General features: G+C 36.1%; 1 protein-coding gene across 3 annotated transcripts in view; it reads right to left on the bottom strand.

Moving 5' to 3' along the window:
* The window catches only part of Ppp1r9a (protein phosphatase 1 regulatory subunit 9A), a 282,034-nt gene that overhangs the window by 95,521 nt on the left and 158,627 nt on the right, over positions 1 to 27,886 (bottom strand). For all 3 annotated transcript variants that reach the window (XM_074064722.1, XM_074064721.1, XM_074064723.1), the window contains exons 5-6: positions 26,210 to 26,330; positions 6,011 to 6,115 (exon numbers count right to left, since the gene is read on the bottom strand). In XM_074064722.1, coding sequence (XP_073920823.1) covers positions 6,011 to 6,115; positions 26,210 to 26,330 — 226 coding nt within the window. The remainder of the gene's footprint in view (positions 1 to 6,010; positions 6,116 to 26,209; positions 26,331 to 27,886) is intronic.

Genomic DNA, 27,886 nt, shown 5'->3' on the forward strand with positions numbered 1-27,886 from the left:
CAATTAATGGTTTGTGTGACAAGGGTATTTTATACTTTATAAGAACTTGTCAACCTGCACAGTAAAGTGGCTGTGCTATTTTGCATTCCATCAGCAATGAATGGGTGTTAAAGTTTCTCCACACTGCTTGTTAATACATAACATTATCAAGTTTCAGCCTTTCTAGTTCTTCATAGTAGCACTTCATTGTGGACTTAATTTGCATTCTTCTAATGACTAGTAATGTTCAGCAGCATTTCATCTGTTTAAATATATACCTTTTATGGTGAACTGTTTCTTTAAGTGATTTGTAAATTTTAATAGGGTTGAGTTAAAAACCTTATTATAAAGCTACTATAATGACTACTGAATTATGGATTCTTTAGATCTTCGATATAATTTCTTTATTAGCAAACTGTTTTTAATAAGTATTCTGTGGCTTAATTTTTCATTTAGCTAAGAGTATTTTTAAGACCATTATTTCCCCTTTATACTTTTTGCTTTTGTCCTAAAAAATTTTGATAATAAAGATTAAAAATCCAAGATTATAAAGATTTCTGCCTACTATTTACAAATCTTACAGTTTTAGCTGCTGCACTCAGGTCTGCGATCAATCTAGAATTAGTTTTTATATATGCAGTAAAATGAGAATAAGGGTTTTTTTTGTATTTTGTTCTGTTTTAATTTTAATGAGGCTTCCCAGTTTTTCTAGCAACACTTGTTGAAAAGATTATAACCCTATATTGTCTTTGTAAAAAAAAAAAAATCATTTCTTTAAACTTGTGGTGAGCTACATTGCAACTCTGTTCTCCTCCATTAGTACACGTCATTGTCTTATGCCTAAACCAGATTGTGTTGATTAGTATAATTTCAGGCAGTGAAAGTCCTCCGACCTTGATCTTTTTAAAGAACAATAACTTGTACAAAATAACCTGCTAAAAATTTTCACTGGGATTATGGGTAATGAACAGATTACTTTGGGGAAAGTTGAATTACTAAAAATCTTGAATATTCTGTTGTGACCATGGACTATTTTTTAATTCATTTAAATTGTCTGCATTTTCTCTAACCTGTCTTTTGTTGTTTTAAGGACAGAAATTGAACAGAATTATACAGGTTGACATATCTGCCATATTCTTGATACTAGAAGTGGAAGGCATTTGATCTTTCACCACAAAGTATGATTTTAGCTATAAGTTTCAAGTTTCACTTAGAAGCTATTTATCTTGTTGAGGGAGCACCCTTCTATTTCAAGTTTCTTGAGTTTTCAATTCTCATCTCCTGAGGTGAGCAAATGATTTTTCATCTATCTACTTACATCTTAATCCTTTCTTTACTGTCTTACATATTTGAAACCTACTTACAATAACTTTAATTTCTGTTATGCAGTAATTTTATAATTTCTCACATTTCTAGATCTGCTTCTATTGATTAATTTTTCTACTAATCATGGCCCATATTTTCCTATTTCTTTGTAGGAAATAGTATTGGTATTTTTTGTTTGGATAGCAAACATGGAGACACTTTTTGTATCCCAATAAACATTCTTGAGTATTTTCCTGAGCCAGTTAAGTTACTGGAAACAAATCCTTCTGAGGCTTGCTTTTTTGCTAATCTCTTCCAAACACCCTTACAGACACATCTAGATAGTATTTTGCTACATATCTGGGCATACCATAGCCCAGTCAAATGGACATAAAATTAACCATAATAGTGTATCATCTAGGTATAAGTTATAAACTCGACTACTCTTTGAAACAATTCTGACATCTTGTTTTGAAATTATTTATTGATGCCCGTTTGTAAAACATCATTCATTCCTAGTTGATACACTTCATAGCTTTCACCAAGGATCAGTGCCTGCTCCAGACAATCTGGTCCTGAGTACTTGGCAATCCTGATTGGCTCTAGATTAACTCAAGCTTTGCAATACACATTGCATAATGCATTATCTGTTCTCTTCTTTTGACTTTAGATTATTACTATTTAGTATGTTTTTATATTATATTTCAGTGTTTCATGGCATAAACCTAAAAAGAAAAATGTTGCAAAAGTTGTTTAAAAATTCATCATCTTTATGGTAGTTGAAAGGATGTGACTTGCTTAACGGAACATAAAAGGTAGGATAAAGTTATGTTTTCATTTGCGGTACATAAAAAATAATTTAAGTAGTTTAGACTGTTAATTAGACTCGCCAGATTTATTCACCTATTCACAGTTTATTTTTCTAATTGAAATATTAAGTGATGCTTTTCTTAGAGATCCTTAAAGTCTATTATATTATATTATATTTGTTTAGTTATGGGAAAGTTGATCTTAAACTAGAAATTATAAATTCATTAGAAGAATATAAGAAGTAGTTTGAAAAAGGTAAAAGTCACTTGTTTACATATAGAAAGAAGGAAGAAATATAACAGATTAGTTCAGAGTTATACAGAAGAAACTTCTGTATTTAATTTTGTTACAGAATTTAGCCTTGTTGGTTGTCATTTTGCCAACAATGTCGCAAATTTAGACAACTGGTTCAATGTTTTATGTTGTATCTCTGCAGATCAGAGGGAAAAAAATGGGTTCTTCATTATAATGTGGATAGCAGATAGGAATAACTAAAGAGCTGATTCTGTTAAAAACTATGACCAGTGTGATGGTGAGTGCCAGCAATCGGTGAGCTAAAGCTAAGGCAAGAGGATCATGAGTGTGAGGCCAGCCTGGGCCACACTTTTGTTCTGGGTTTAACCCACAGCACCCCCACCAAACAGACAGACAGAATACTTGCTGGGCATGGCGTCGCATGCCTACAACTCAAGCACTCAGGTGGCAGAGGCAGGAGGATCACAAGCTACAGGCCAACATGGGCCACAAAGCAAATTCAAGGTCAGTCTGGAATACCTAGCAAGATACTTCTCAAAAATTTTTTTAAAACACACACCATAAAACTATAAATAATATTTAAATATTCAGCGATGTTTCTCTTCAGTCTACAAGACCCAAGTCCCACGACACATTTCTCTTATAACTGCTGCTTTTCACATGAACCCAGACCACATGCATTCAGTGTCTTGCTCAACCACTCCTCGGTTTTCATTTACTAAATCTCTGTCTCTCAATATCTTCATCTAAAAACAGACATATGGTAGTACCTATCCTTACATTTTCCATCTTCTTTGCCTCTATAAATGCATGACAACCATCATCATCTGTCTATCTGTGTATCTATCTATCAATCAATCAATCTATCTATCTACCTATTTTCTTTTGGTTCTGTTTCTCATGAGAACCCTGGTTAGGCTGGCCATGTAACATCAGTTCACAGTAGAACTGTTCCTACATTACCAGCTCAAGGTGAGGAATCCCACCACCCCAGAATCCGAGGTTCCTGGTACCATCCACATGCCTATGGTGCTATAAAATCTGGAAAACTGTGAGATTCAGTGGTGGGAAGACCTGAGTGGTCCACATCTGCCCTTCAATGCACGTTTTTCTTCTTCCGTGACTGTGCTACATCATATTGAACTTACATTGCTTGGGTCTTGTGAGTGCTTTCCTTAACCAAGTACTTAAAGAAACTGACATAACTAGTCAGTACTCATTGTGAATGTTTAGCTTTACAGTATGTCAGTAAAATAGAGAAAATAGTAACAGTTTACCACAGCTTTCACCCACACTTGGGCTTCCAATGTCCTCCAGGAGCCTAACTGACTCAAGCAGAATCTCTTCTTCAAAGCGGCCTAATATGCTTAATCTCAGTCTTAATTTTCTCACCAACTCCATATTCAAATTTTTCTCCTTCCTGGCTCTCTAAAGTCATGAGTCCTACATATTTCTTTCATGCATTTAGAAGTTAGAAAAACTCAAACTAAATTTAGCAATCTTTTTTTATAATCTCCCTATTTGAAAATAAATCTGAATAACCACTGATATAATATATATGTTTCTTTATAGACAAGAAACATAAAACCGTAATGTATTTTAAATCCTCAGTTTAAAGTAGTTCAGTAAAAGTTTAAAAAGAACAGCTCTAGTTTTTGGATCTTGATTTTATATTGGTATCTCATGAAGAACTACTACCTAAAATATATTTAGAGGATTCAAATATTATTTTTAAAGATTTAAAAGTGAGAAAACTTTCTCTTCATAGTCAATTAATTAAGACCCCAATTAAAATCCTAGGTCAAACAATTTGAGAGGAACAAAGAAGGCTAAAATTCCCAAGTCTATATCAAGAGTTTTGTGAAGCAAATGCCTTATTTTTTGGGAAAATAAGGTATATGCTTTTAAAGACAAAGGCAGAGCACATTGTAACCTCAAGGTCAAAATAATAGTATGAATGATGAGTGTTATCAAAAAGAGATTACTAGGTGTTGGGGAGGTGACTTCCGAGAGGACAAAGGGGTTTCAATGTTTTTCAGACAGGAAGGTTCTAAACAGAAGACAGCATTTTAAAAACAAAAAAAAATGGCAGAGAAAAAGGCACAAAACCAAGACTATACAAGTCATGTTTGAAAGATGATGACTGCCATACAACTACACCACAGCATGACATAGAGAGACAAGAGATAAGCTCAGGTGACAAAAAATGTGTGACTACACAGAATGGAGGGCCAATTAAGGTTTCTGAAGAGGAGATGGATGTGATAGCTACAGAACAATTCTAGTATTAGTTCTTTTATTACAAGAGATAAATAAAAGTTGGATTCCTTTTCTCCATAATAGCCTTTAATAGCTCTGAAAATTGCAGTTATGTTTCTTCATTAGGGAAATGATTAGGAAAGACTAAAAAAGAGAAAAAGTAAAATCAGGGAAAACAGTTAAGAAGTCATCTGCAATTTCTAAAAGTCTTGAAATGATAAAGCAAAATTATGTGGTCTGTCGTCAGAAATTTGGAAAGAAAGGGATGGCAATGATTTAATCACTACAAAATTTTTTTCCACCTGAGAAATTCTCTTACAGGTTGAACGTGTACCTTGCTTATTTAATCTCTGAATTTATTTTAAAAGTCAAATGGGCAGCTTCAAAACCAGTTCTATACCAACCCAAGAAAGTATTGTCTCAAAAACACTTGGCCACCTGCAGAAAGACAACTGCATTTACTCAGGAGGCCACCCCTGCAGCTCTGACAGGATCACATACTTTCTCCTCTACTCTTCCTAGTTCACTTGCCTTTCTCAGTACTGTGGGTGCTCTAGGAGCATCAACACACTGCCTATGTAAGTTGTTTAGGTTGTATTCCTTAAAGCATCCTTTTAGCATCAAGTGCTGCTTTCCCACTGAAAAAGTCTAACATCAAACATGTTGCAATGAAACCCAAATGTTGCCCACTTTACAGCAATGTTAACTCATCAATATTTTTAGAATATTTGGCAGTTTCATCTTGACTGTAAGAACACTAAACCACTTTCATATTACATATACTAAATAATGTCTCCTAAATGTGTGCCTTCATAGATTTTGGCACAGTGTAAGACATAAGAAATGCTTTTAAAAAATTAACCTATGACTAAATAAAACTGATTTTGAAATCTTTACCAAATTTGGCCCAGAACGCTTACTCATTCATTTTGTAGGCTATAATTTCCACAGTCTCAGGGTTGGATATAAATTTCAAGGTCTGGAAGCATGCACCCTCTGACCTGTTAAGTTGGAAAAGTTATAGTTCATCAAAGAATGGTCCTGACTCATTATTTAAAACAATGAAGTAGATTTTTAAAATACTCTTTGCCTCAAATAATTCAGCCTACTTGTCTAAAAATGTCATCCAGTATGTGAATAATAATTTCAAATTCAATTTATTTTATAACTGATTTTATTAAAAGGATTTAAGACAAATATTTTTTGACACTAAAACTAGAAATTCTATCTTCTTGGCAATTCTTACTATATTAACAATGAAGCACACATTAATCATATTGAGTCACACAGATTTAATATTCGGAGAAATTTTTCATTGTAATTACACACATTTATATCTAAAACTAGACAAAATATACTTATATAAAGTGATCTCGTTGTAGAAATGAAGCCATATATTTACCTAACGTTGCCCTTAGTGTTTCGGAGAACTGTTGCAGCAAAATTCTGTGTGACACCCACCAAACTGATTCCATCCACTTCCACAATCTGGTCGTTGACTTGTATTCTTTAGAGAGAAGAAAAAAAGTTATCTACCATTAATTGATCTGATAAGGCACTGTCATTCCTAATAAATGAGTTAACAAAAAACTTGGTATCTAAGATATTCATACTAACCCATAATTTATCTTTTAAATGTAATAAGCTCCAGATTTTAGTCAAATGCTTAGTTTTTTCTTAAAAAAACTTGAAAGATAGACATAAGTAATGCTGAATGTAGATTCCATTTACTACACGTCCATATTATTTCCCACAAAAATTGAAACTTCAAATGTATGAGGTATTTGCAACACTTTTTGTCCTTAGTTAATTAAAACGTAACAGATCCAGCTGAAATACCTAACACCTAATTCCTCATCACAGCATTCCTCCCAAAGGGGCAGGGGCACATCATGGGGAACTGCAGGGAATCCTTCCTGCTCAGGTTGTGTAATTCAAATATGTAATATACGCGCACGTGCGTGTGTGCGTGTGCGCGCGTGTGTGTGCGTGTGCGCGCGCGTGTGTGTGCGCGCGTGCGTGTGCGCGTGTGTGCGTGCGTGCGTGTGTGCGTGTGTGTGCGCGTGTGTGTACTTGTATATACACAAAGATGAACTTTAAGTATTTTCTTATGTTTCTGAGGTAGGCATCACAGTAATATTGTTTAATGTGTGATGCTTTTAAATTTTATATATGTCTGATATAAACCATTTTTTTATTCCTCATAATTAAATATTTCAAATATGGAAAAATACAGATAATAAACACTCAGGTACTCTACACCTAACTTAATCAATTCTTGGCAATGTGCAATATTTTAGTCATATTTAGCAAGCAAAACACACCATAGAAATATTGAGGGCCCTTTACTACTCGTTTCTAACTTTATTCTCTTCACTGCTTCCACAGGGAAATACCATACTAATTTCTGTGTTTAGCAACTCTACTGATTTTTTGAAACAAATAATATGTGTGTATCATTTGGCATAATATGCATGTTTTCAAAAATTATGAAGTATACCTCTCTTTTTAAACCTTAGTTTTCTTCACTCAACATTAAAATTGAGACTTTTCTCTGACAACTATAATCGCAATTCTAGCCAATTCATTTTAACGACTATGCTTTAATAAACATATCAAAAAACATTCATTTTGTAGATGGACAATTACATTGGTTTCAATTTAGCTGTTTTATTTATTTTTAATTGTTTTTACATTTATTCATATATGTATACATTGTTTGGGCCACCTCTCCCTTCTCCCCTCCCCCACACTTCCCGGAAAAATCTGTTCTGCCCCTTCTTCTCCAATTTTGTTGAAGAGAAAACATAAGAAACAATATGAAAGACACAGCATTTTAGGAGCTGATGGAGTGGCTTAAGCAGTAAGACAGCCTGCCTAGCATGAGGCCCTGAGTTCAAACCCTAGTACCACCAAAAAAAACAAAAGAAAACCAATTTAGCTATTTTAAATACAGCTATAATAATCAAGTTTGTAAGTGCCTCCTTACACTCCTATGTAAGTTTCTCCAAGATACAGAACTAGAAATGAAATTTCTAAGTGAAGAATTTAGGTGTTTTCAACAATATTAGAAATGAAATCTCTGTAACTCAGGGATACATGGCATGTCCTGTTCCTTTATATATTGTCAGTTACGTAGGTGAAGAGTACCAACCAGTTCTGTAGCTAACTAAGCTCTATTATTCTGACATTACTTTATTAACTTTCCTTTAACTATCTAATTCCTTTCACTATGTGTGTGGTACTGAGAACTGAACCCAGGGCCACACACATGCTAAGCAAGCTCTCTACCACTGAGGTATATCCCCACTCCAAATATCTAATTCCTAAAATGCTCTTTGAACCCCATTTCTTATCTTACTAGTTCTCTAATTGATTAAGGAACTGAATAAAATCTTTGACACATGTTCATTTTAAATTTATGAATTCATCATTTTGACTATTAGCTGTATTCAAATTTCACAGTTTTGAAGGAGCCACTGAAATGGTCAAGTGTGTTAAATACAGCCAATCAAACTGTTTTACCACAGAAATGCACTTCAAGAGATGTTTAATCCCAGGTACCTCTCTTCTCAGTCCTCATACTGATTCTCGAAAAGAATGTGTTTTTTGCCAGGAGTGGTGGTGCATACTTGTAATCCCAGCTACTCAGGAGGTAGAGATCCAGAGGATTATTCTTCAAGGTCAGCCTGGATAAAAAGCTAACAAATAAACCAGGTATGATGGCATACACCTGTGGTCCCAGCTACTGGGAGCCAGAGGTGGGAGGATGCAAGGGTGCATGGGCAAAAACAAGAGATTCTATCTGAAAAATAATTAAAGCAAAAAAAGGCTTGCAGGCACAGCTCAAGTGGTAGAGCACCTGTAGGCATAAGGTTATGAGTTCATGTGCCAACCACCAAAGGGGGGCAAGGCGAATTATTTTGAGAACTTTTCATTGCTGCCATTAATGTCTGCTAGAAGGTAATCTTTTGTTTCCTGGTTCTTCACCACTTGAGTTCTGGATCTAGCTAGAAGAAGAGGAGGAGGAGGAAGAGGAGTTGCTTTATAATCTGATATGAGAGAACTCTGCAGAGGATATGGGGACTTATCCCTCATGTGACAGATAAGGAAGAGTTTGGGGTGTAACCCTTTAAATCTTGTTTTCTTTTTTTATGAATTCAAATTATTTCACAAAACATCTCCTGACTTCTAGAAAGAAAAACAGCCGTCACTGAAATTCTGACAAGTAAGTTTCCATGTTTGATTACTTATGCTCAGGTGGCAAAATTGAAGCTGCACATTCTGTGTGCTACAGTAAGTCAATGCCATCATCTCTAATTATGTGACTAGAAACATTTCCCTAAGAAGGATATTAATAAATACAAGGATGAAGACTCGAAATTAAGGCACTATGACTAGTTGGTTTATATAGTATAATAAGCTGTTAATGAAGCTAATATTGTATGTAATGAAAAATTTAAATGTGACAGTCATTTAAGGAAAAAAATATTCTTCCTATAGAATCGCCAAACAGCTCAGAAACACTTGAATATAAGAATCCACACCTAGCACCAGAGGCTCACCGCTGTAATCCTAGCAACTTGGGAAGCTGAATTGGGAGGATCATGGTTTAAGGCCAGCCTGGGAAAACAGTTTATAAGACCCCATCTCCAAAGGAAAATGGACTGGAGGTATGGCTCAAGTGATAGAGAGTCTGCTTTGCAAGTTTGAAGGCCTGAGTTCAAATGCCAGCCCCACAAAAAAAAAAAAAAAAAGAATCCATGTTCATAACAGTGAATCTTTGGAAAAATCAGACACATTTTTTTTTCTTAAAATACATAGCTATTTTCTCTATAGATTTTTAAAGGTATGGGTTTATATTTTCTTCAAGCTTCTTAAAATCTTGATAATTATTTGATTATCAGTAAGCTAATAATATCCATGCATAAAATTGTCCAAGTAAACATTATTTTCAAAGTTCTTATTTATCTGCAAAACCTTGTTCCTCAAGCATAGCTCTAAATTACACAACTCTGCTTCTTAACTTAAAATGTTACAAAGTTACTGTAATTTTGCACTATATTAATGAAAATACTCATTCTTGCCACTTTAAGAACACATAAAAATAATGTGTAGTACAGAGAATATTCGCTAGCTAGTTAAACTGCTTGTGTATGACAGATAATTACTATCAATTCCAATCTACCAGGGCTCGTTAACTAGAAGTTAATTAACTAGACTACAAGTTAAAGTTAATATGAGTAATTGGGTGTTAGGAAAAAAAGTATAGTGTTAAGGAAAAGTAAAGTTATGCAAAGTTAAGACAACTGATTTTTGTTTTTTACGAATGAAGATAGTGAATTAGTCCTAAAGTGAGAGGTTGTTTCAGAATATGAGAGAAATTGATGAAGACCAAAACTTGAGTGTGTATGGCAAGGAGAAGAGAGAACAAAGAAGTGATTTTTATTTGCCTTGGCTTTTAACATTTGGTATAAATTTTATACCAAACATTTAGCTATAATATGAACTAAAGTTCTGACAAATATTAACACAAAAGAGGAATTCGATTGCCTCTCTGTTAAGGTAGCAGTGGAACTGGAAACATTAAGTATTCCCTTAACAAGGAGCTTTAAGAGATTCTTCCTCACTGGAATAGTTTGGTGGATTATTGTGTACACTGTGCTGATGTGATCATTTCCTTGATTAATATAAAAAATAAAAAAAACCCTTGCAAAAGAACAAAACTTCTCTAGTTTTATTACCCCTTCTTCTATCTTTTTAAAAACTAGTAAGGTTTCTTTTTAGAACACTTTTATGTTCACAATAAAACTGAGTGAAAAGTACAGAGGGCTCCCTACAGACCCCAACTGTACAAGTGCACACTCCTGCATTGTCACCCTACACGACAGTGGTAAATGCTCCCATCAAAACTCCGACCAGGACACGGCAGTACGAGTCAAAGTCCATAGGTCACATCAGAGTTCACTATCCATGGTATGGATTTTTGACAGAAGTATGATGACACCTATCTGCCATTGTAGTGCCACAGAGAAAAGTTCTAGTACCCTAAAAACCATCCATGCTCTGCATCTTTATCCTTCTCTCCCACTTAATCCTGGCAACTAGTCATCTATTTGTTTTCTCCCTGGTTTTGCCTTTGCCAGAACTCATATAATAAGAATCACATAGCTTGGTAGCCTTTTTCACATCGGCTTCCTTCACTTAGTCATATGCTATTAAAGTTCCTCCATGTCTTTTCATGCTATGTCTTTTTGCCTGGATGCACCAAAGTTTATCAGTCCTTTCTCCTACTGAAAGATATCTTGGTTGCTTGTTCACTGTGGCCATTATGAGCAAAGCTGTTATAAACATCTCTGCATGTACTTTTTTCATAGACACACGTTCTCAGCTTGATCATATGCTGAGTGTTTAAAAAAACTTCAAAACTATTTTTTAAAGTGTAGCATTTTGCATTCAACCATCAATGAGAGCTCTTACTGTTCCATATTCTTACCAACACTTGGTGGTGTCAGTATTTTGTATTTTGGCTATTCTAACAGGTGTGTAGTGGTATCCCATCATTGTTTTTATTTTGCAATCCTCAAATAACATGATTTTGAGCACTTTTCCATATACTTACTTGCCTTTTTTGGTCAGGTGTTTGTTCAGATCTTTTGTCCATTTTTTCATCAGCTTATTATTTTCTTATTGTTGAATTTTAGAACTTCTTTGTATATTTTAATCAGTTTTAACTTCTTCAAATGTCTTCTCCCAGTCTCTATGTCCTGTCTTCTCATTCTCTTGACAATATTTTTCACGAAGGAGTTTTTAATCTAAAAGTTCAGTTTATCAGTTCTTCCTTTCATGGAATATGATTTTGTGTTGTATCTAAAAAAGTCATTGCCCATGCTTACCTAGATCATCTCAGGGGTTGTCACTGGGGAGTTCTGCACTTTTTTGTTTTACATTTCCCTCTGTGACCCATTTTGAGGCAGTTCTTGTGAGGAGTGTAAAGTGTCTCTCTCTGGATTGTTTGTTTTGTATGGGGACATGTAGTTAATCCAACACCATTTATTGAAAAGACAAAGTTTTCTCCATTGGATTGCCTCACTCCTTTGCCAAAAATCAGTTAAGTATATTTCTATAGGTTTGTCTGTGGGCTCTCCATTATGTTCCACTGATTTATCTGTTAGTCGTTTTGCCAATACACATTGTCCTGATTCTTGTAGCTCTTACATAAGTCTTGAAGTCAGGTCCTGTCACTTCTCCAGCTTTGTTCTTATCTTTCCATAGTGAGTTGGCTATTCTGAATCTTTTTTCTCTCCACATAAACTTGAGTTTGTCAATACTCACAAATAAATTTGCTAGAATTCTGACTGAAATTTTATTAAACATATGGACCAAGCTGAGAAGAACACACATCTTGATGATAGTGAGTGTCCTATCCAGGAACACTGAGTATCTCTCTCCATTTATTAGTCCCTCTGTGATGTTCATAGTTTCCCTTATACATGTCTTATATTTTGTTTGATTTATAGCTAAATAATTTCGGTGAGTGCTAATATAAATGGTAGTATGTTTTTAATTTCAAATTACTTATTCATTGCTGATATATAGTGAATAACTAAAAGTACTTTTATGTTTGTACAATAAACTTTTATCATGCACACTTGATATAACTGCTTATAAGTTCTAAGGAGTTTTTTTTTTAAAAATTAAATCTAGCTGCAAGAATATTCCTGTAGGCATTATTTCAATGGACAAAATATAAACTGGCTCTGCCTGCCTCCTTCCTGTAAAAATTAGTGAAAGCTGCTCTCTGAATTCTGGGGAGGGGACCAGGGTCTCGGTCTTTAGAGAAAACTCCTTGGTATATTCGGGAATATTCCAAAGCTGACTCTGAAAGAAGACTCCTCTGCTCCTAAATTCATTATGCATAAGGCTAGTTGTATGAAAGAATAATAAATAATAAAGACAAAATTAAATCTGGGTATGACAGTATGCTCCTGTAGTCTCAGCTACTCAAGAGGCTGAGGCAGGAGGATCAGATCACTTGAACCCAGGAATTTGAAGTTAGCCTGGGCAACATGGCAAGACCCTGTCTCAAAAATAAATAAGTGAATAAAACAGTAATAATAAGTATAAAATTAAATCACTAGATAAAAAAGAATGATTCAATAGGAAAGGTACAGAATATGTATTAGATGATACACAGTATATACAAAATTAATACTGAAGACATAATCATATCAACTTTATATCTTTATACATGTGAGTCTTAAGGTTTCCACATATTGATAATTTAACTAGAATCCCCAAGGTTTAGTTTCCTCATTTGTATGCTGGTGTAGGAAGAGTAAATGACTCCATGATGAGACTGTATGTTGTTTTTTCAATTTGTGTGATATAGTGAATTTCAAAAAGGGATTACGGAAAGAAGTAGCCAAAAGAGATAGACAGTAGATAGCAGGTGGTAGTGAGGCTTCTGCAAAGTATCTCTGGGAGAGAAAGAAGCAATGTGAGGTAACAGAGCCCTAGACCTCTGAGAACACAGAATGAACAGGGAGATTAAGAAGTTCAGCTTGAAGGTACCAAACTTTGGTAGGAAACAACTCCAAATCTATGAAACAGGAAAAATAATGAATATTTGGAAAAATTATGATGCCTTGGAGAGGAAAATGCCACTTAGAATGCTTATTGTCACCAAAGAGGAACAAGGAATTTATAGGCATGTGCTTTATACCAGGTGGGGGTAAAGCAGGAATATCCTCTTTAAAAGTTTGTAGCATGTAAGATATCACGTGGAAGTGAACAGTTCTGTACATGTTACAGCAAAACTTTAAAGTGTACAATTGAATCTCTCTTTACAGTGCATTTTTTCTACAAATGTTTATTCTGATGCTTTCTTTCGTTTACTTCACTCACAATATTCTTAATCCCATTTTGCATAAAACCTTACATTTTCTCAACCACGAAGTAGTCCTTAGTTGAGAGAGAGAAGGTTTTGTATGACTACTACATAACCTGGTTGTATGGATTAGCAAAAAAGAGAAAAGTATGTAAAAGCCTGAGCACCATAACTGACATATCATATACACTGTAATTTTAGTAATTATCATTTTGACTGACATGTACATGGAAGTCAAGGAAGAAAACTAGCAGAGATAATAATGCAATCTTTCTGAGTGAAGGAGACAACTGAATAGGTACTTAAGAAATAACACTGGTTTTCTGGTTTTCAATGCCAGCAAGACCTTGGGTTATAACTGGCACACACACACACACACACACACACACACACACACAGAACAATTGCATATTGTTGTCCTGACGAATCACACAAAATGCTACTTTTAGGAGAAAAATCTTGGGGCAAAGGAAAGAATAAACTAGGAAAGGACAGTGGAGAGGAGCCCCACGGCCACTAAGGGACAGGTAGAAGGACTTGGGCTAAAGTTGTAGCACACCCTGGACTTTGCAGTTGGACAGGAAAGAGCAGGGACAATCTGGAGCAGTAGGTACAGGCAAGGACTTCCTCAATGGAACCCCAGCAGCCCAGCAACTAAGAGAAAGTATGGACAAATGGGACTACATGAAATTAAAAAGCTTCTGCACAACAAAAGAAATGGTCTCTTAAATTGAAGAGTCCACCACAAAGTGGGAGAAAATATTTGCTAGTCATTCATCAGACAAAGGACTGATAACCAGAATATACAGAGAGCTCAAAATATTAAACTCCCCCAAAATGAATGAACCAAAAAGAAGTGGTTGATGTACTCACTGTAAAGCAGCAAATATGGTAATCTTAACCTGACAGAGGTCACTATGGGAAGGTGACCAGGAAGTAGTGAAGAGGTCTGATAGAGATGAACTAATTCGGGTTGTAATATACAAGCACATGGAAACAATGCTAAGACTCTCTCTGTATAGCTATCTTTATGTCAGACTAACAAAAACACTATGTCTTTCTTATTTCTCCTATGCTTCCTCTTCTACAAAATCAGAGAACAAGTGGGCAGAACAGGTTCTGCCCAGCAGTGTGGAGGGTGTGGGAGGGGGAGGTGGCTCAATCAATGTATACACATGCAAGTAAATGCAAAAATGATTTTAAAAGAAGTAAATAAAGATGTGGTACAGAGAATGAACTCCCAACCTGAGTGACATTCCAAAGAAAGAAATACACTATATACTGAGACTATATGGGTAAATAAATGAAAGGTAAGAGATGACTAGAGGAAGATCCAAGATGGTGACTGGGACACAGCTGCAGACCACATGAGCTCTGTGAACCAGGGACTTTGCTGAGATGCTGGAGACACCTTGGCTGAGGTAAAGCACCAGGGAGAGCTGAAACATCAGCACTCTGAATCCCTAGCTCGTGGACAGCTTCTTCACACCATGAATTACTAAAAGAACAGCCAGTGCAGCATGCCAAGCCCTGCCCTATAGGCCTGTCGAGCTGCTGCTCCACAGGCCATGGGATCTCCAATCTTTGAGCCTGCACCTCACCCTGCCAGGGCTGCGCTCCCCCAAAATCCCACCCCTCAGACCTGCATGATCTCTGCTGAACCAAGCCCCTAAGGTCTGCCAAACCAGAGATCCACAGGCATTCATGATCTCCACCAGGTGCACGCCCCCAAGGCCTGCCAAGCTGGGATCCACAGACATTCACGATCTCCAGTGGGTCACACCCCTCAGGCCTGCTAAGCCAGTGATCCACAGACAGGCATGATCGCCACTCTGCTGGGCACAGGCCCTTCAGGCACACCAGGTCCATGCTCCAAAGTCCTGCTAGATCACCTCAATGACAGGCTGCCATGTGCAGCCTGTGGGACCCCACTCACCTGCCACCCACCATAGGAGGGCTCCAAACCTTCCCAGGAGACACAGACAGGTCTAGATGCTAAAGGAGTAACAGCAAAACTACTAAGACTAAAATTCCACTGTTCCTGAACCATTGATTTTTTTCTCTTTATATAATTTTTTATTTTATTTATTTATTGTTTGTTTGCCTTCCTTTAAAGGTTTGGCTGTCTGGTTTGCTCTTTGATTGTCCACCATCTCTCCCTGCTGTTTTCCTTGGTACTCTTTTTTCTTTTTTTCTTCCTTCTACTTCTCTTGCTTTCTCTATACTCCCCTTCTTCCTTGATTTTGTTAGTTTCATTATTGTAACTCAGCTAACAACAAATTACACATAATCCAAGGACAGAAACAGTTCCAAGTGGAAATATGGGAAGACGAAAAAGGGATGGAAACCATTCTCCCCCCAGAAATAAATTAGCACAGGATTCAGGATTCAGGATGAAGAAAACAGATACCCAGATCCAGACTCCAACAAAACAAAGATAAACTATGCCAAAGAACCCAAGGAAGCTCAAAAGAACATTCTGAAAGAAGAAATCCTGCAAGTAATCACCGAAAATTTCATGGAGACATCAACCAAAAATGTACGACACTCAAGAAATTCCAAGAGGACAAAAACAAAGAATATGAGAAAACACAAAAACAAATAAATGAAAACATAGGAGTACTAAATAAAAACCAAAATGAAACAGAAAATACCATAAATAGAGAGATAAATGAATTAAGGATGAAAATTGACAACATTAAAGAGGAAATGACCCATGACATGGAAAACCTCAGAAAAAAGAATGAAACAGAAATACAAAACAAAATGGAAGTCCATTCAAGAAGAATATAACAAACAGAAGACAGAATCTCGGAACTTGAAGATGAAATGGTCATTAAAGGATAAACAGAAGAATTATTAGTCAAACAACTCAAGACCTGTGAAAGGAATACACAAGAACTCACTGACTCCATTAAAAGACCAAACCTGAGAATCATGGGCATTAAAGAAGGACAAGAGGTGCAAGCAAAAGGAATGCGTAACATATTCAACAAAATAATAACAGAAAATTTCCCAAATCTAGAGAAAACTATGCCCATCCAGGTACAGGAAGCCTCCAGAACGCCAAAGAGACCTGACCAAAACAGAACTACCCAATGACATATTATTATTAAAACAACAAGCCCAGAGAGTAAAGAAAGAATACTGAAGGCTGTAAGAGAGAAAAAACAAATAACATACAAAGGTAAATCCATCAAAAATCACAGCAGATGTCTCCATGGAGACCTTCAAAGCAAGAAGAACATGGAGTGAGGTCTTCTGGGCACTAAATGAAAATAACTTCAACCCTAGGATACTCTACCCAGCAAAACTATCATTCAAAACAGATGGATCAATAAAAGTCTTCCATGATAAGCAGGAACTAAAACAATATATGACCACCAAGCCACCACTACAAAAGATTCTTCAAGAAATTCTGCACACAGAAAGTGAAAGCAAACAAAACCATGAAAGGGCAGGCAATACCAAACCATAGGAGAAGAAAAGGCAAGAAAGTAGAGAATAACACTGATTCAGCTACACACAATCAAACTGTAAAACAACAAAGACAACTAAATGACAGGGATCACCACATACCTATCAATACCAACACTAAACATTAACGGACATAATTCCCCCATCAAAAGACACTGATTGGCAAACTGGATTAAAAAGGAAGATCCAAAAATCTGTTGCCTACAGGAGACCCATCTCATAGACAGAAACAAGCACTGGCTTAGGGTGAAAGGCTGGAAGAAGATTTACCAAGCCAACGTCACCATAAACAGGCAGGGGTAGTAATACTTATCTCGGATAAAGTAGACTTCAAACTTACATTGATCAAATGAGATAAAGAAGGACACTCTATATTAATAAAAGGGGAAATACACCAAAAGGAAATAACAATTATCAACCTATATGCACCCAATGTCAACACACTCAATTTCATCAAACATACTCTGAAGGACCTAAAAACATATATAAACTCTAGCACAGTGATAGTGCAAGACCTTAATATGCCCTATCACCATATTTAGATCTAGGGTAAGTGCAGAAATGTGGTTGGACTTGGGTCACATGACAAGGGGAGAGCACATACAGGAGATATGAAAATAGGCAGAAAACCCAAAACATGAAAGAGTTTGAAGTCTGCACTCCAGAGGAACTAATACAGAAACCTTAAAGCAACAGAGTTCAACATGAGAAGGGGATCAGGAACCAGTGTCAACATCAATTAGAGATGAATCAACCTGGTTTGTAACACACTTGTACATGGAAGCAATGCTAGGAATCTCTCTGTATAGCTGGAACCCCAAAGACAACAAAAGAATAAAAGAAATGCAGATGACCAGTAAGCATCCTTAGAGGGTCAAAAGGAAGAAGTTGACTTCAAAGAGTATAACACCTTACTTGTCAAACTATTAGACTTTACTTCACAATATTCCATCTTAATGTGGGTCCAGGAGGACACCAGTGACAGGGTTAGCACGAACAGAACAACCTTCTGAAGGGCAGTTTAGCGATGTATTTCAAAAGCATTTAAAATGTAATGCACTTTGACATAGGAATTCCAGCCCTGGTAATTAGTTTCAAAAAAATAATCAGAGATAATTTCTCTATAAAAATCCTGGCCTCACCAACTTGCAAATACTTTACTCATATAATACATAATGGTATATATACATTGCATTATATATTTTATTATAGGTATGCTGCAGCATATCCTTAAAATATACTCCGGAAACTCTTTATGATGTGATAAAATGTAGTATGTTAAGTACAAGCTCTGGAGTGAGACTTTGTAGGTTTACAGTCAGACTCTGCTACTTAGTTGCTATGAACTTATATAAGAAGCCTTCTCTTCTTATATATGTACTACAGAAACATTCAGATACACATTTAATCAAGGCTATTGGTGAGATGAAACTATAAAGAGTTGCCATGTAGTAAGCACCCAACAAATCCATCTTGGTAAAAAGAAAAAGAAAATAAATTTTAAGGGGCTGGCAGAGTGGCTCAAGTGGTAAGGGTGCATGCCTAGCAAGCATGAAACCGAGTTCAAACCCCAGTGCCACAAAACAAAAAAAACCAAACCATCTTGGTGAATAAAATATGTAAAACCCCCAACAAAACTACATATAATCCTACTTATCCACGTTTTCACTCTGCATGGTTTCAATTACCCATGGTCAACTGTTGTCTGAAAATATTAAAAGGAGAATTCCATAAATACACAATTCCAAAGTTTTAAACTGCACGCCCTTCTAAGAGGCGTGGTGAAATCTGCCATCCTGCTGTATCCCACTGGAGATGTGCATAGCCCTTTGTGGCTGTACACATTACCTGCCCATTGGTCTCTTAGTGGTTGTCTCAGTTATCAGATCAGGTGTCACAGTTTCACTGTGTTTGTGTTTTAAGTAACCCTTATTTTAGTTAAGAATGGCTCCAAAGCACAAGAGCAGAGTTGGCAATTCATGTAAACCAAGGAGAAGATATAAAGTACCTCCTTTAAGTGAAGAGGTCAAAGTTCTCAATTGAATAAGGAAAGAAAAGAATATGTATGTGTGTATATATATATATACATCTACACATATATATATACATGATCCATTATGAGAAAAAAATGATGTATGTTATACAGGATAGACTATGTCCCTGAAATCCCTGCAGATAAAGAGGGATTAGTGTAGGCTGTGTGTGGTGGCACAAACCTGCAATCCCAACAACTTGGGAGGGAGGTAGAGGATCATGGTCCAAGGGCTGCCCAGGCAAAAGCCCAAAACCCTCTCTGAAAACCATACTAAAAACAAAACAAAGGACTGGGGGCATGGCTCAATTGGTGGAGTGCTAGCTTAGCAAGCACAAAGTCCTGAGCTCAATCCCCAGTACCTTCCCCCGAAAGCATGGTTACAAAAATAATCTGGAATGAAATTCACCAGCAGAATTTTAACATTGGTCAACTTGAGATTATGGAATAATATAAGATTTTAATTTTTTTAAAGTTTTGTACATTTTCTAAATTTTATGCATGTACTTGTATTACCTATATAACTTTAAAATGTCATTGTAAAACTAATTTAACAACTGAGGAGAACATTTTTATAGTGACTAGGGAAATGGTCTCAAAAGCTTTCCTTTAGACTAAAGCATTACAATCACCTGCTCTTTGCACAAGTGTATAACAACTTTAAAAACTAGGCTCAAAGTCTGGATTCAAGTATCTATAATCCACTAGCCAAGGTCAAAGGACATTTTCTCAAAAACGTAAGGGATAGGGGAAGTCAGACACATGGTTTTGAGCTTCCATATTTTAACAGAAATTTTATCATATACAATTAACTTAAATAAGCAGACAACCAGTATTTATAATATGCTTTAATAATTCTGTTCAGGTATACCCATGTACCTCAAAACAGAAAAAAAAAGTCTGGAAAAAGTACTTTAAAAGACCTGTCAACCTACAAAGACTTCATCTCCAGCAGTGGTGGGGACAAAACATTAAAGGTCATTCCTCAAGGACAGAGCACAGTACTAGAAGGAATGAGCACCTCCATAGAGGAAGGAAAAGCACTGGGAATACCAGGATGAAGAGATCCACACAACAGAAACAGTGACAACACACCTGCATTTGTGCTTGTCATTCAGAAACCAGAAATTAGTGTACCAAAGAGGGATCCTGTGACTGACATACTGATCCTACAGAATTCACCCTGTCCATCTCAACACAGAGTATATTATAGAAATAAGAAAGCTTGATACTATTTGATTGTTCTTATTAGGAGAAAGTTTACTTTTAATTTTTTTCTCATTTCAAAAGTGATATATTCACTGAAGAAAAAAATTTAAAAGCTGATACACTATAAAAAAGCAAGCAAATACGGCCACCTTTAAATCTTTTTAAAAAAGAACAAATGGAAGGAAGAAAAGAAAGTAGCAGGAAGGAAGATAGGAGAATGCTATGGTTTGCTACTTGACGGTTATTTCAATTTTTTTTTATAGAAGTAGACTGCGGTGATTAAGGTGAAAATGTTTAAGAAACTTTAAATATAAGGGAAAAGAGGTAAACGAGTTGGTGGAGGGATAATGGTTAAAGCAAGAACAGCAACTTGGGTTTATTTCAGCTGTCGGCGACTCCTACAGTCATCTGGCAGTGGTTATGACAATGGAGAAAAGACACCCACTTCGTTTCACTCTCATACCCCGTGAGAGGGAAATGTGCACAGACAGTAACACTGATGAATGCTGGTGGCTATAAACATAAGCAAGAAAAGATAAAAGGTGACACCTGGCAGCCAAAATTAAATGGGTAGAACTCTGCATGCCAGAGTACAAAGAGTAATCAGTTCTAGGGACGGACGGATCTGGAGTTCTCTAAACTTCCAGAATAGCAGAGGAAATAGCTGGTTTCCCTAGGAACACTGCCTACCAGGACGCAACGAATGGGAACAAACCTGGCTGATTTATGAAATCCAGCACATCCTGCCCTCTGACAATTTCCTGTGCTTAGGATGAACAGAAGTAGGCAACAGCACACTCTCCACCTTGGGCTGATATTGCTGACAGTCCTCAGTTACTCATGCCAGACCAGAATCAATGATTATAAGGTTAATGAAAACATGTAAATTGAGCTCTTCTAGGGTTTGTGATTGGATAGCTATTTATTGACACAATGTTTCTGGGAAAGAAAAGGGGAAAAACAAAAAAAAAACAACCCTACCTCACTAAGTGTATGTCAACAAAGAACCAAGGGTGACTGGCAGGGAAACCAGCTACAGCTACATTAATGACCTTTGGTAGGCAGAGCTCTTCCCCAAAATGCTAAGTAGCGAGGATTTAAATATACCTGGAAATACATACCAAAGCAGCAACATCCCAACTCTCTAAGTAATGAACAAGAAAAATATTTGATTAGAAGAGTGACACAAGAGTGTGTACACAGAAAGCAAATCATCCACTAAGAGATTAAACTATTAAAACTTCAGTTTCCATGCAGGGTTCTTCTAGGCTTAAGGGTTCCTCAGAGGTACAGATGGGCTCCGAGAGGGTGAGGTTGCTGCAGGATAAGCATATGGACAGGATTCTTTTTCTGTTTGATATGTTGTATTACCCAAAAGATGATTTAAAAAAATCTTCATCCCTTGCATAAACTACAAAATAACTTAATTGTGTATTTAATATGTCCTCCAATTTAACTGAAAAGGACCTTGATTTAAAATGACATGCAAAACTTGAGAAATAAAAAGGAAGCTGAAACCAAAACAGAACCCAAATGCATTTTTAATTTGCCTCTTCAGCACAGCGTCATTAGGACACTTTGTTAGAAGTATTTGTGTGACTTTCTCCACAATTCAGCATTTGACTTGTGTTATTATGAAACTTATTTTGTTTTGTAGGATCATAACAGACAAATGGAGAGACCACTAGTGTGCAAAAGTGTCCTGTGTGAAATTATAAACTTTACATTTATGACAACAAAAATGAGTGATTAATATATTTGATATTATTTTACTAAAATTATAGAATTCAAACAGAAAATGGAAAGTGCTATCATGTCGTTCAGCTAAATTATGCTACCCTATAAGAGTCTGGATAGCACAAAAACAAAAAACAAAAAAAACATTTCACAAGTCATTGAAAAACAAAGGTTCATTCATTTAATAAATAGCTATTGGGCACCCCCATGTGAAAGCTTCATACAAGAAGGTATAGGTGTAAAATCTTTACAAAAGAAAATTTAGAATATAGGACATAATATCAAAGAATAAGGAAGATTCAAAACTTTTCAACTTCACTAGACAACTTAGAAGAGTACCCATGGCAAAAATTTTAAAGTACTCAAGGTTTGGTGAAAAGTTAGGAGCTAACTGGAAGGGCTAAAAACAATTTGAACAAAAAAACTCCTTGCACAAGAGTAGGAAAAAGGGATTGGCAGATTAAAAAAAATTTAGATGTCCAGAAGGAAGTATGACTAAATCTGAGATTACACTAAATATTTTTTCTCAAATAGGAAGAGTTTGAGAAACTAAAACATGCTAGAAAACTAAAGTACAGAGTCTTATCCATCTAACGCTAAAATGAACCATGAACAACATCTAATCCATAACCTTAATTTTTTTTTTTTTGATGACCAGGGTGTGAACTTCAGTCTTCCTGCTTGCTAGACAGCACTCTATCATTTGAGCAACTCCACCAGACCTTTTTATGTGTGTGCTGGATATTTCTGAAATCTGGATTCGCTTTTTCTCCGGAGTTAACCTTGAACCATGATCCTCCTGATCTCTGTCTTCTAAGTAGTTAGGATTACAGGTGTGAGCCACTGGTGCCCAGCCATAACTTCAATTTTTTCAATAACTGAGGGTATCATGTGGGTCTGAGAAGTAGCAACTTCCCCAAGGTGATAATTTTATTATTTTTTGTTTATGGTTTCAAAATTGTATTAAATTCTGTATGTTCTCTATAGAAAATTAAATGTTCCATATTGGCTAAAATTTAAAAAAAAACAAAACACTGATCAGAGCCATTGGACAATTTTAGGCTTTAAGAGACAGAGAAATGAAGAAACAGAATACATACATATATACACAAGCACAGCATCACGCTAAATTGTACTAAACGCACTGTTCGAATAAACATTCAATACAATACTTACAATATTCAATAGATACGCAAATCAAAACCTTAGAAAATTATTGAGTGCAGGAAGCAGTCAAATGTTACTTTATAATTTTTGTATGTTGATACCTTTGAAAATAGTAAACATGCAAACACTGTGTGAATAAGCACACAGTAATGGTGGTAATAACAATAAAAAATTGAAAAGATCCTACACTGTCAAAGGTCTAGTAATGAAAGTACTTTTTTCTCATTATTTTGTATAAACACTCTCTATTTCCTTACACATATACAATAAAACATACTCGCTGGATGATCTCTAACCTTTAAAACTTTATGGTGCTGTCCAAATTTTGTACATCTGTCAGTGTTTTCATTAGATTCTTTCCATGGCAACTATGTTTTGCTAAATTTCAAGCTTATTCCTTCTTTGCTTCAGAACAGAATCATGCACAAGCAGCACTGTGCAAGGCTTCTCAACCTAGTGCTGACGCCGCCCTGCAGTGGAGTCACTGCGCCTTATCCCTTCTTCACTGTTCAGTGGAGGGAGTGGAATAAAAACTCCCGGTTGTGTGATCCTAGCGATTAAGTGCCTTTTTTGTTGTTCTACTGAGGTCTGAGCTCAGGATCTTGAACTTTCCAGGCAGGCACTCCATTACTTAGGCCATACCACCTGCCCTTTTTGTGTGGGTTATTTTGTTGTTGTTGTTTGATTATTCATATGTGCATACATGGTTGGGTCATTTCTCCCCCCTGCTCCCACCCCCTCCCTTACCACCCACTCCACCCCCTCCCTCTCCCCCCCACCCCCTCAATACCCGGCAGAAACTATTCTGCCCTTATCTCTAATTTTGTTGAAGAGAGAGTATAAGCAATAATAGGAAGGAACAAGTGTTTTTTGCTAGTTGAGATAGGGTCTTGCTTTATGTCCCAGCAAGACTGGACTACAATCCTCCTACTAGTGCTTCCCAAGTAACTGGGATGACAGTTCGCTGCTGCACCCAGTCATTGGTTGACATGGGGTCTTAGCAACTTTTTGCCCAGGCTGGCCTTGAACCATGATACTCCCAATCTCTGCCTCCCAAGTAGCTAGGATTACAGGCATGAGCTACCATGCCTGGCCTAAGTTGTCTTTCTTATGGAATTCGCAGAAGCATTCATTAAGCATCTCTTACATAAACAGAAGGACTGATATACAAGGTCAATATTCACTTAAGTGGACTGAGGAAATACTAGGACTGATTAGCAAAGACCCACTGCCAATATAAAAAGGGAAATCCTGTGGGAGAAAAAAATTCAGTAAATAGGTTAATAGAAAACAAACTTACCTTTAAAAACTAGCGAGGGAAACATAAGTAGGTCTCAGTTTGGAGTAACAGGAACTAAGTAAGGGCTAAATGCAAAATTTTCTACCTATGTGTTTTCAATTTGTGTTTGGGTCTGGATTTGTAGCCGATTCACATAAAAGAGATAAGAGAGATAGATGGTTCCTAATAATTTAGTTTGTTTTGAATACTAACTATAAGAATTATTTCCTAGCACCTTGAAATACCTTTAAAATTTCTCATCAAAATTAATGACAAATGAAGTAAATTTTTATAAATCATTTTTAGCTCACTTGAGAAAACGGTGCTAAATTAGTAATTGGAAATATTGCTGTCATTCTGTAACTCATTGATGGGAAAGAGAGACTACTTCCTTAACTACACTTAAAAGAAGAAACACTTAAGTAAATTACTTTCAAGTCCATCCTCTCTCCCTTCCCTCCTTTCTTCCTTTCTTTCTGGTGCTGAGGATTGAACCTAGGACCTCATGCATGCTAGGCAAGCACTCCAGAACTTGAGCCACACCTCAGCTCTTTTGTTTATATTCTGCTTTTGAGACAGGGTCTGGCTGCTACCTTTACCCAGATTGGTTTAGAATCATAATCCTCCTGAGTAGCTGGGATTATATGCCTGTTTCATCACACCCTGCTTAATTTTCTTAAAGTGCAATACACTCGAAGCCAACTGACCATTCACTCAAAAGATTCATTTCAGACCTTTTCTATGTAAACTATTATAGTCAGAGCTATGGTATGCAAACAAGGCTGCTGACTAGGTGTGGTCCTGAATCACATGAAAAAGAAAATACAAAAGATATGGTTTCCTATTTGAAAAATCAATTTAGTACCTTTGTGAAAGATCTATCAATATACATATACCAATATTTGTTTTTAGGATTACAAAAGAGTTAATACCACTATGAGTCTCAACAGAGACTCACAACTACTTTCAGCATGCATTATTATTTCACGATAACATGATTAAGTGATATATACTTAAACATTGAAAACATTCAAAGCAATTTATTCAATGTTCCTAAAAGAATAAGAAGATATTTCTTTGAATTGGGCAGTTATATTTTGGGTTCTACTTCATTTCTACTGCCAACCTTCTGCTTCTAGTGTTAACCTGATATGTCATGTATCACATTTGGATTAATGTAAAGCATTTCATTAACGTTCACATTATGTATCTTTACATTAAAGACCCATGTGGCTTACGATGATGAAAGCTGAAACATTAAACAGTAATTACCTGATGCTCTGAGATGCATCAGAATAATCCAAGGTAGATGCGTAAGTGCAAACTACCAAACCCTACTCCTAGAGTATCACTTCTACAATTAAGCTGGCACTCGAGAACTTGTGTCTTTAGATAGAAAACATTTGGAGAAACACTAGTGTCCAGAATTCTCATCAACGTAGAAGTAGAGTTCCTAATTTCCCTTTTACTTGTGTCATTTTCAAAAATGACAGAACTATTGTCATTTGCTCCCATTTTTTTACAGTCAAAGTGTATGCTGACCTCTGCAGTACATGTTCTTCAACTATATGTACCCTGGTTTGTGTCCACTTCCCATTAGGTAAGTAGATAAATGATCCACCCACTCATTTACTTCATACATATTAAAGCAGACATTTTCTGCCTTCAAATCAGAAAATAGTTTAAGTGTTTTCACATCTGAGAAATACTCTGAAATTGTGTCAAAAAAGTCAGAAGAAGAAAGATACCATTGAAAGAAATTGCCTGCAAACTTTCCTAGGATTTCAAGTCACTAACTGAGTTAGCTTACCTGCCATCCCGCTGAGCAGCACCGCCATCTGTTACTGTCTTGACAAATATCCCCAGCTTCTCAAGTCCAGCATCTGCTCCTACACCCATTCCAATAATACTTATGCCAAGACCATCCTCATCTATGAAAAAGAAAAAAATAATGGAACAGTCTAGGTTTCACACTGGCTTAATTACCTAGCGAGGTCTATTTGCTGCTTCTAAGTTTGTTCTTCTTTGTGGATAGGACAAATGATATTCTTGCCTCAACAGAGTTTTTTTTCTAAGCTGAGGAGTTGGGTTATCAAATAAGATTTCTCCAAGGGCTCATAAGTTTTGTTCTGTTCTACATCAGTTGGGAACTCATTGTGGTCCCAGGAAAGGTAAGAATTTGGTAGCTGAATAATCAATCTACCTTAAACCACAGATGCTCTAAGTAATCCTGTGAATTCTTTTAGACACAAACTCACACACACTCGAACACATTTACAACTTTCAATAAATATAACCCACAAAATATCTGGATTTCTCCCTTGTTCATGTGGTCATCTTTTCTTTTTTTTTTTTTTACTTTTCCATTCATTTTAATAACGTAGCTGAGGATATTGCTCATGGTAAAGTTCACACAAGCATGAGAGAGACCTGGGTTCGATCCCCAGAACCATAAAAAGAAAAGAGTATTTTCCTCTGTGTTACTACACAAACATATATACTTATCAATAGCTGCAATACACAAACATATATGCATGACACATATACATATAACACAAGCACACACACATATGACTTATTTCTCCTTCCTTTACACAAATGAAATATCTATTTCTCTCTGCAGTTTGCTTCTTAAAATTCAGTGATACCTCCTGGATATCAATTTACATAGCTCTAAATCGTTTCTAATGAGGAAATGATGAAGTGATGGTGAAATTATACAGCATACTAACCTTTGTTTCAATTTTATTGGACCTGTAAGCAATACTGAAAGTTTTAAAATTGACTTTAAAGCCATGTGTTTAATATTTCCATTTGTCTTTCCCATTGACATATATAGTTTCCATTTATAGAACACCAATAAAATAAAAGATACACTATTTCGTGTACTGCATTTTTTGTTAACATTCAAGGTTATTTTCTGATAATTTCAAAGTCTTTGTAATCATAGTTTATCAGCAGCATAAACAAACAGATACAAGCTAATCAACAGTGAATGCAAAACTCATCCATATACTCAACAAAATGTTTGATGCTTTGAAAAGACTTTCCAGCAATAACCTTTAGAAAGTATTCATAATGAAAACCCCTGTGAGGAAGACTATTCTCACCGATTACCACTTCACTGTCTTGTGCCTTATATACAACTAACACAATCCTACATATGTTCAAAAATATGTCATTTGGTCAAAAGGTGTATGTTTGCTCAGCTGCATACTACAGGAATCTTTAGTGTTTCCCCAGGATGTTTTTTGATAGGAACCTCAGCTGAAGCTCCCCCACAACACCCCTATTGATCTAGACCTAGGAACTTCTCTGATGTGAGAGCTTTATTGCTGACTAATGTATGAGTGACCACCAAAGACTCTTCTTACTTATTGTATTTAGAATGTTTGTGTACAAGTGATTTCTCAGTTAGGTCATTGAAATTGCTTCTTTGGTACAAATACTCTGAAGTTAATCAGGAGGATTTCTCGTTCCAAAGATT

The sequence above is a fragment of the Castor canadensis genome, chromosome 2 (genome assembly GCF_047511655.1).
Source record: "Castor canadensis chromosome 2, mCasCan1.hap1v2, whole genome shotgun sequence".
NCBI classification, from domain to species: Eukaryota; Metazoa; Chordata; class Mammalia; order Rodentia; family Castoridae; genus Castor; species Castor canadensis.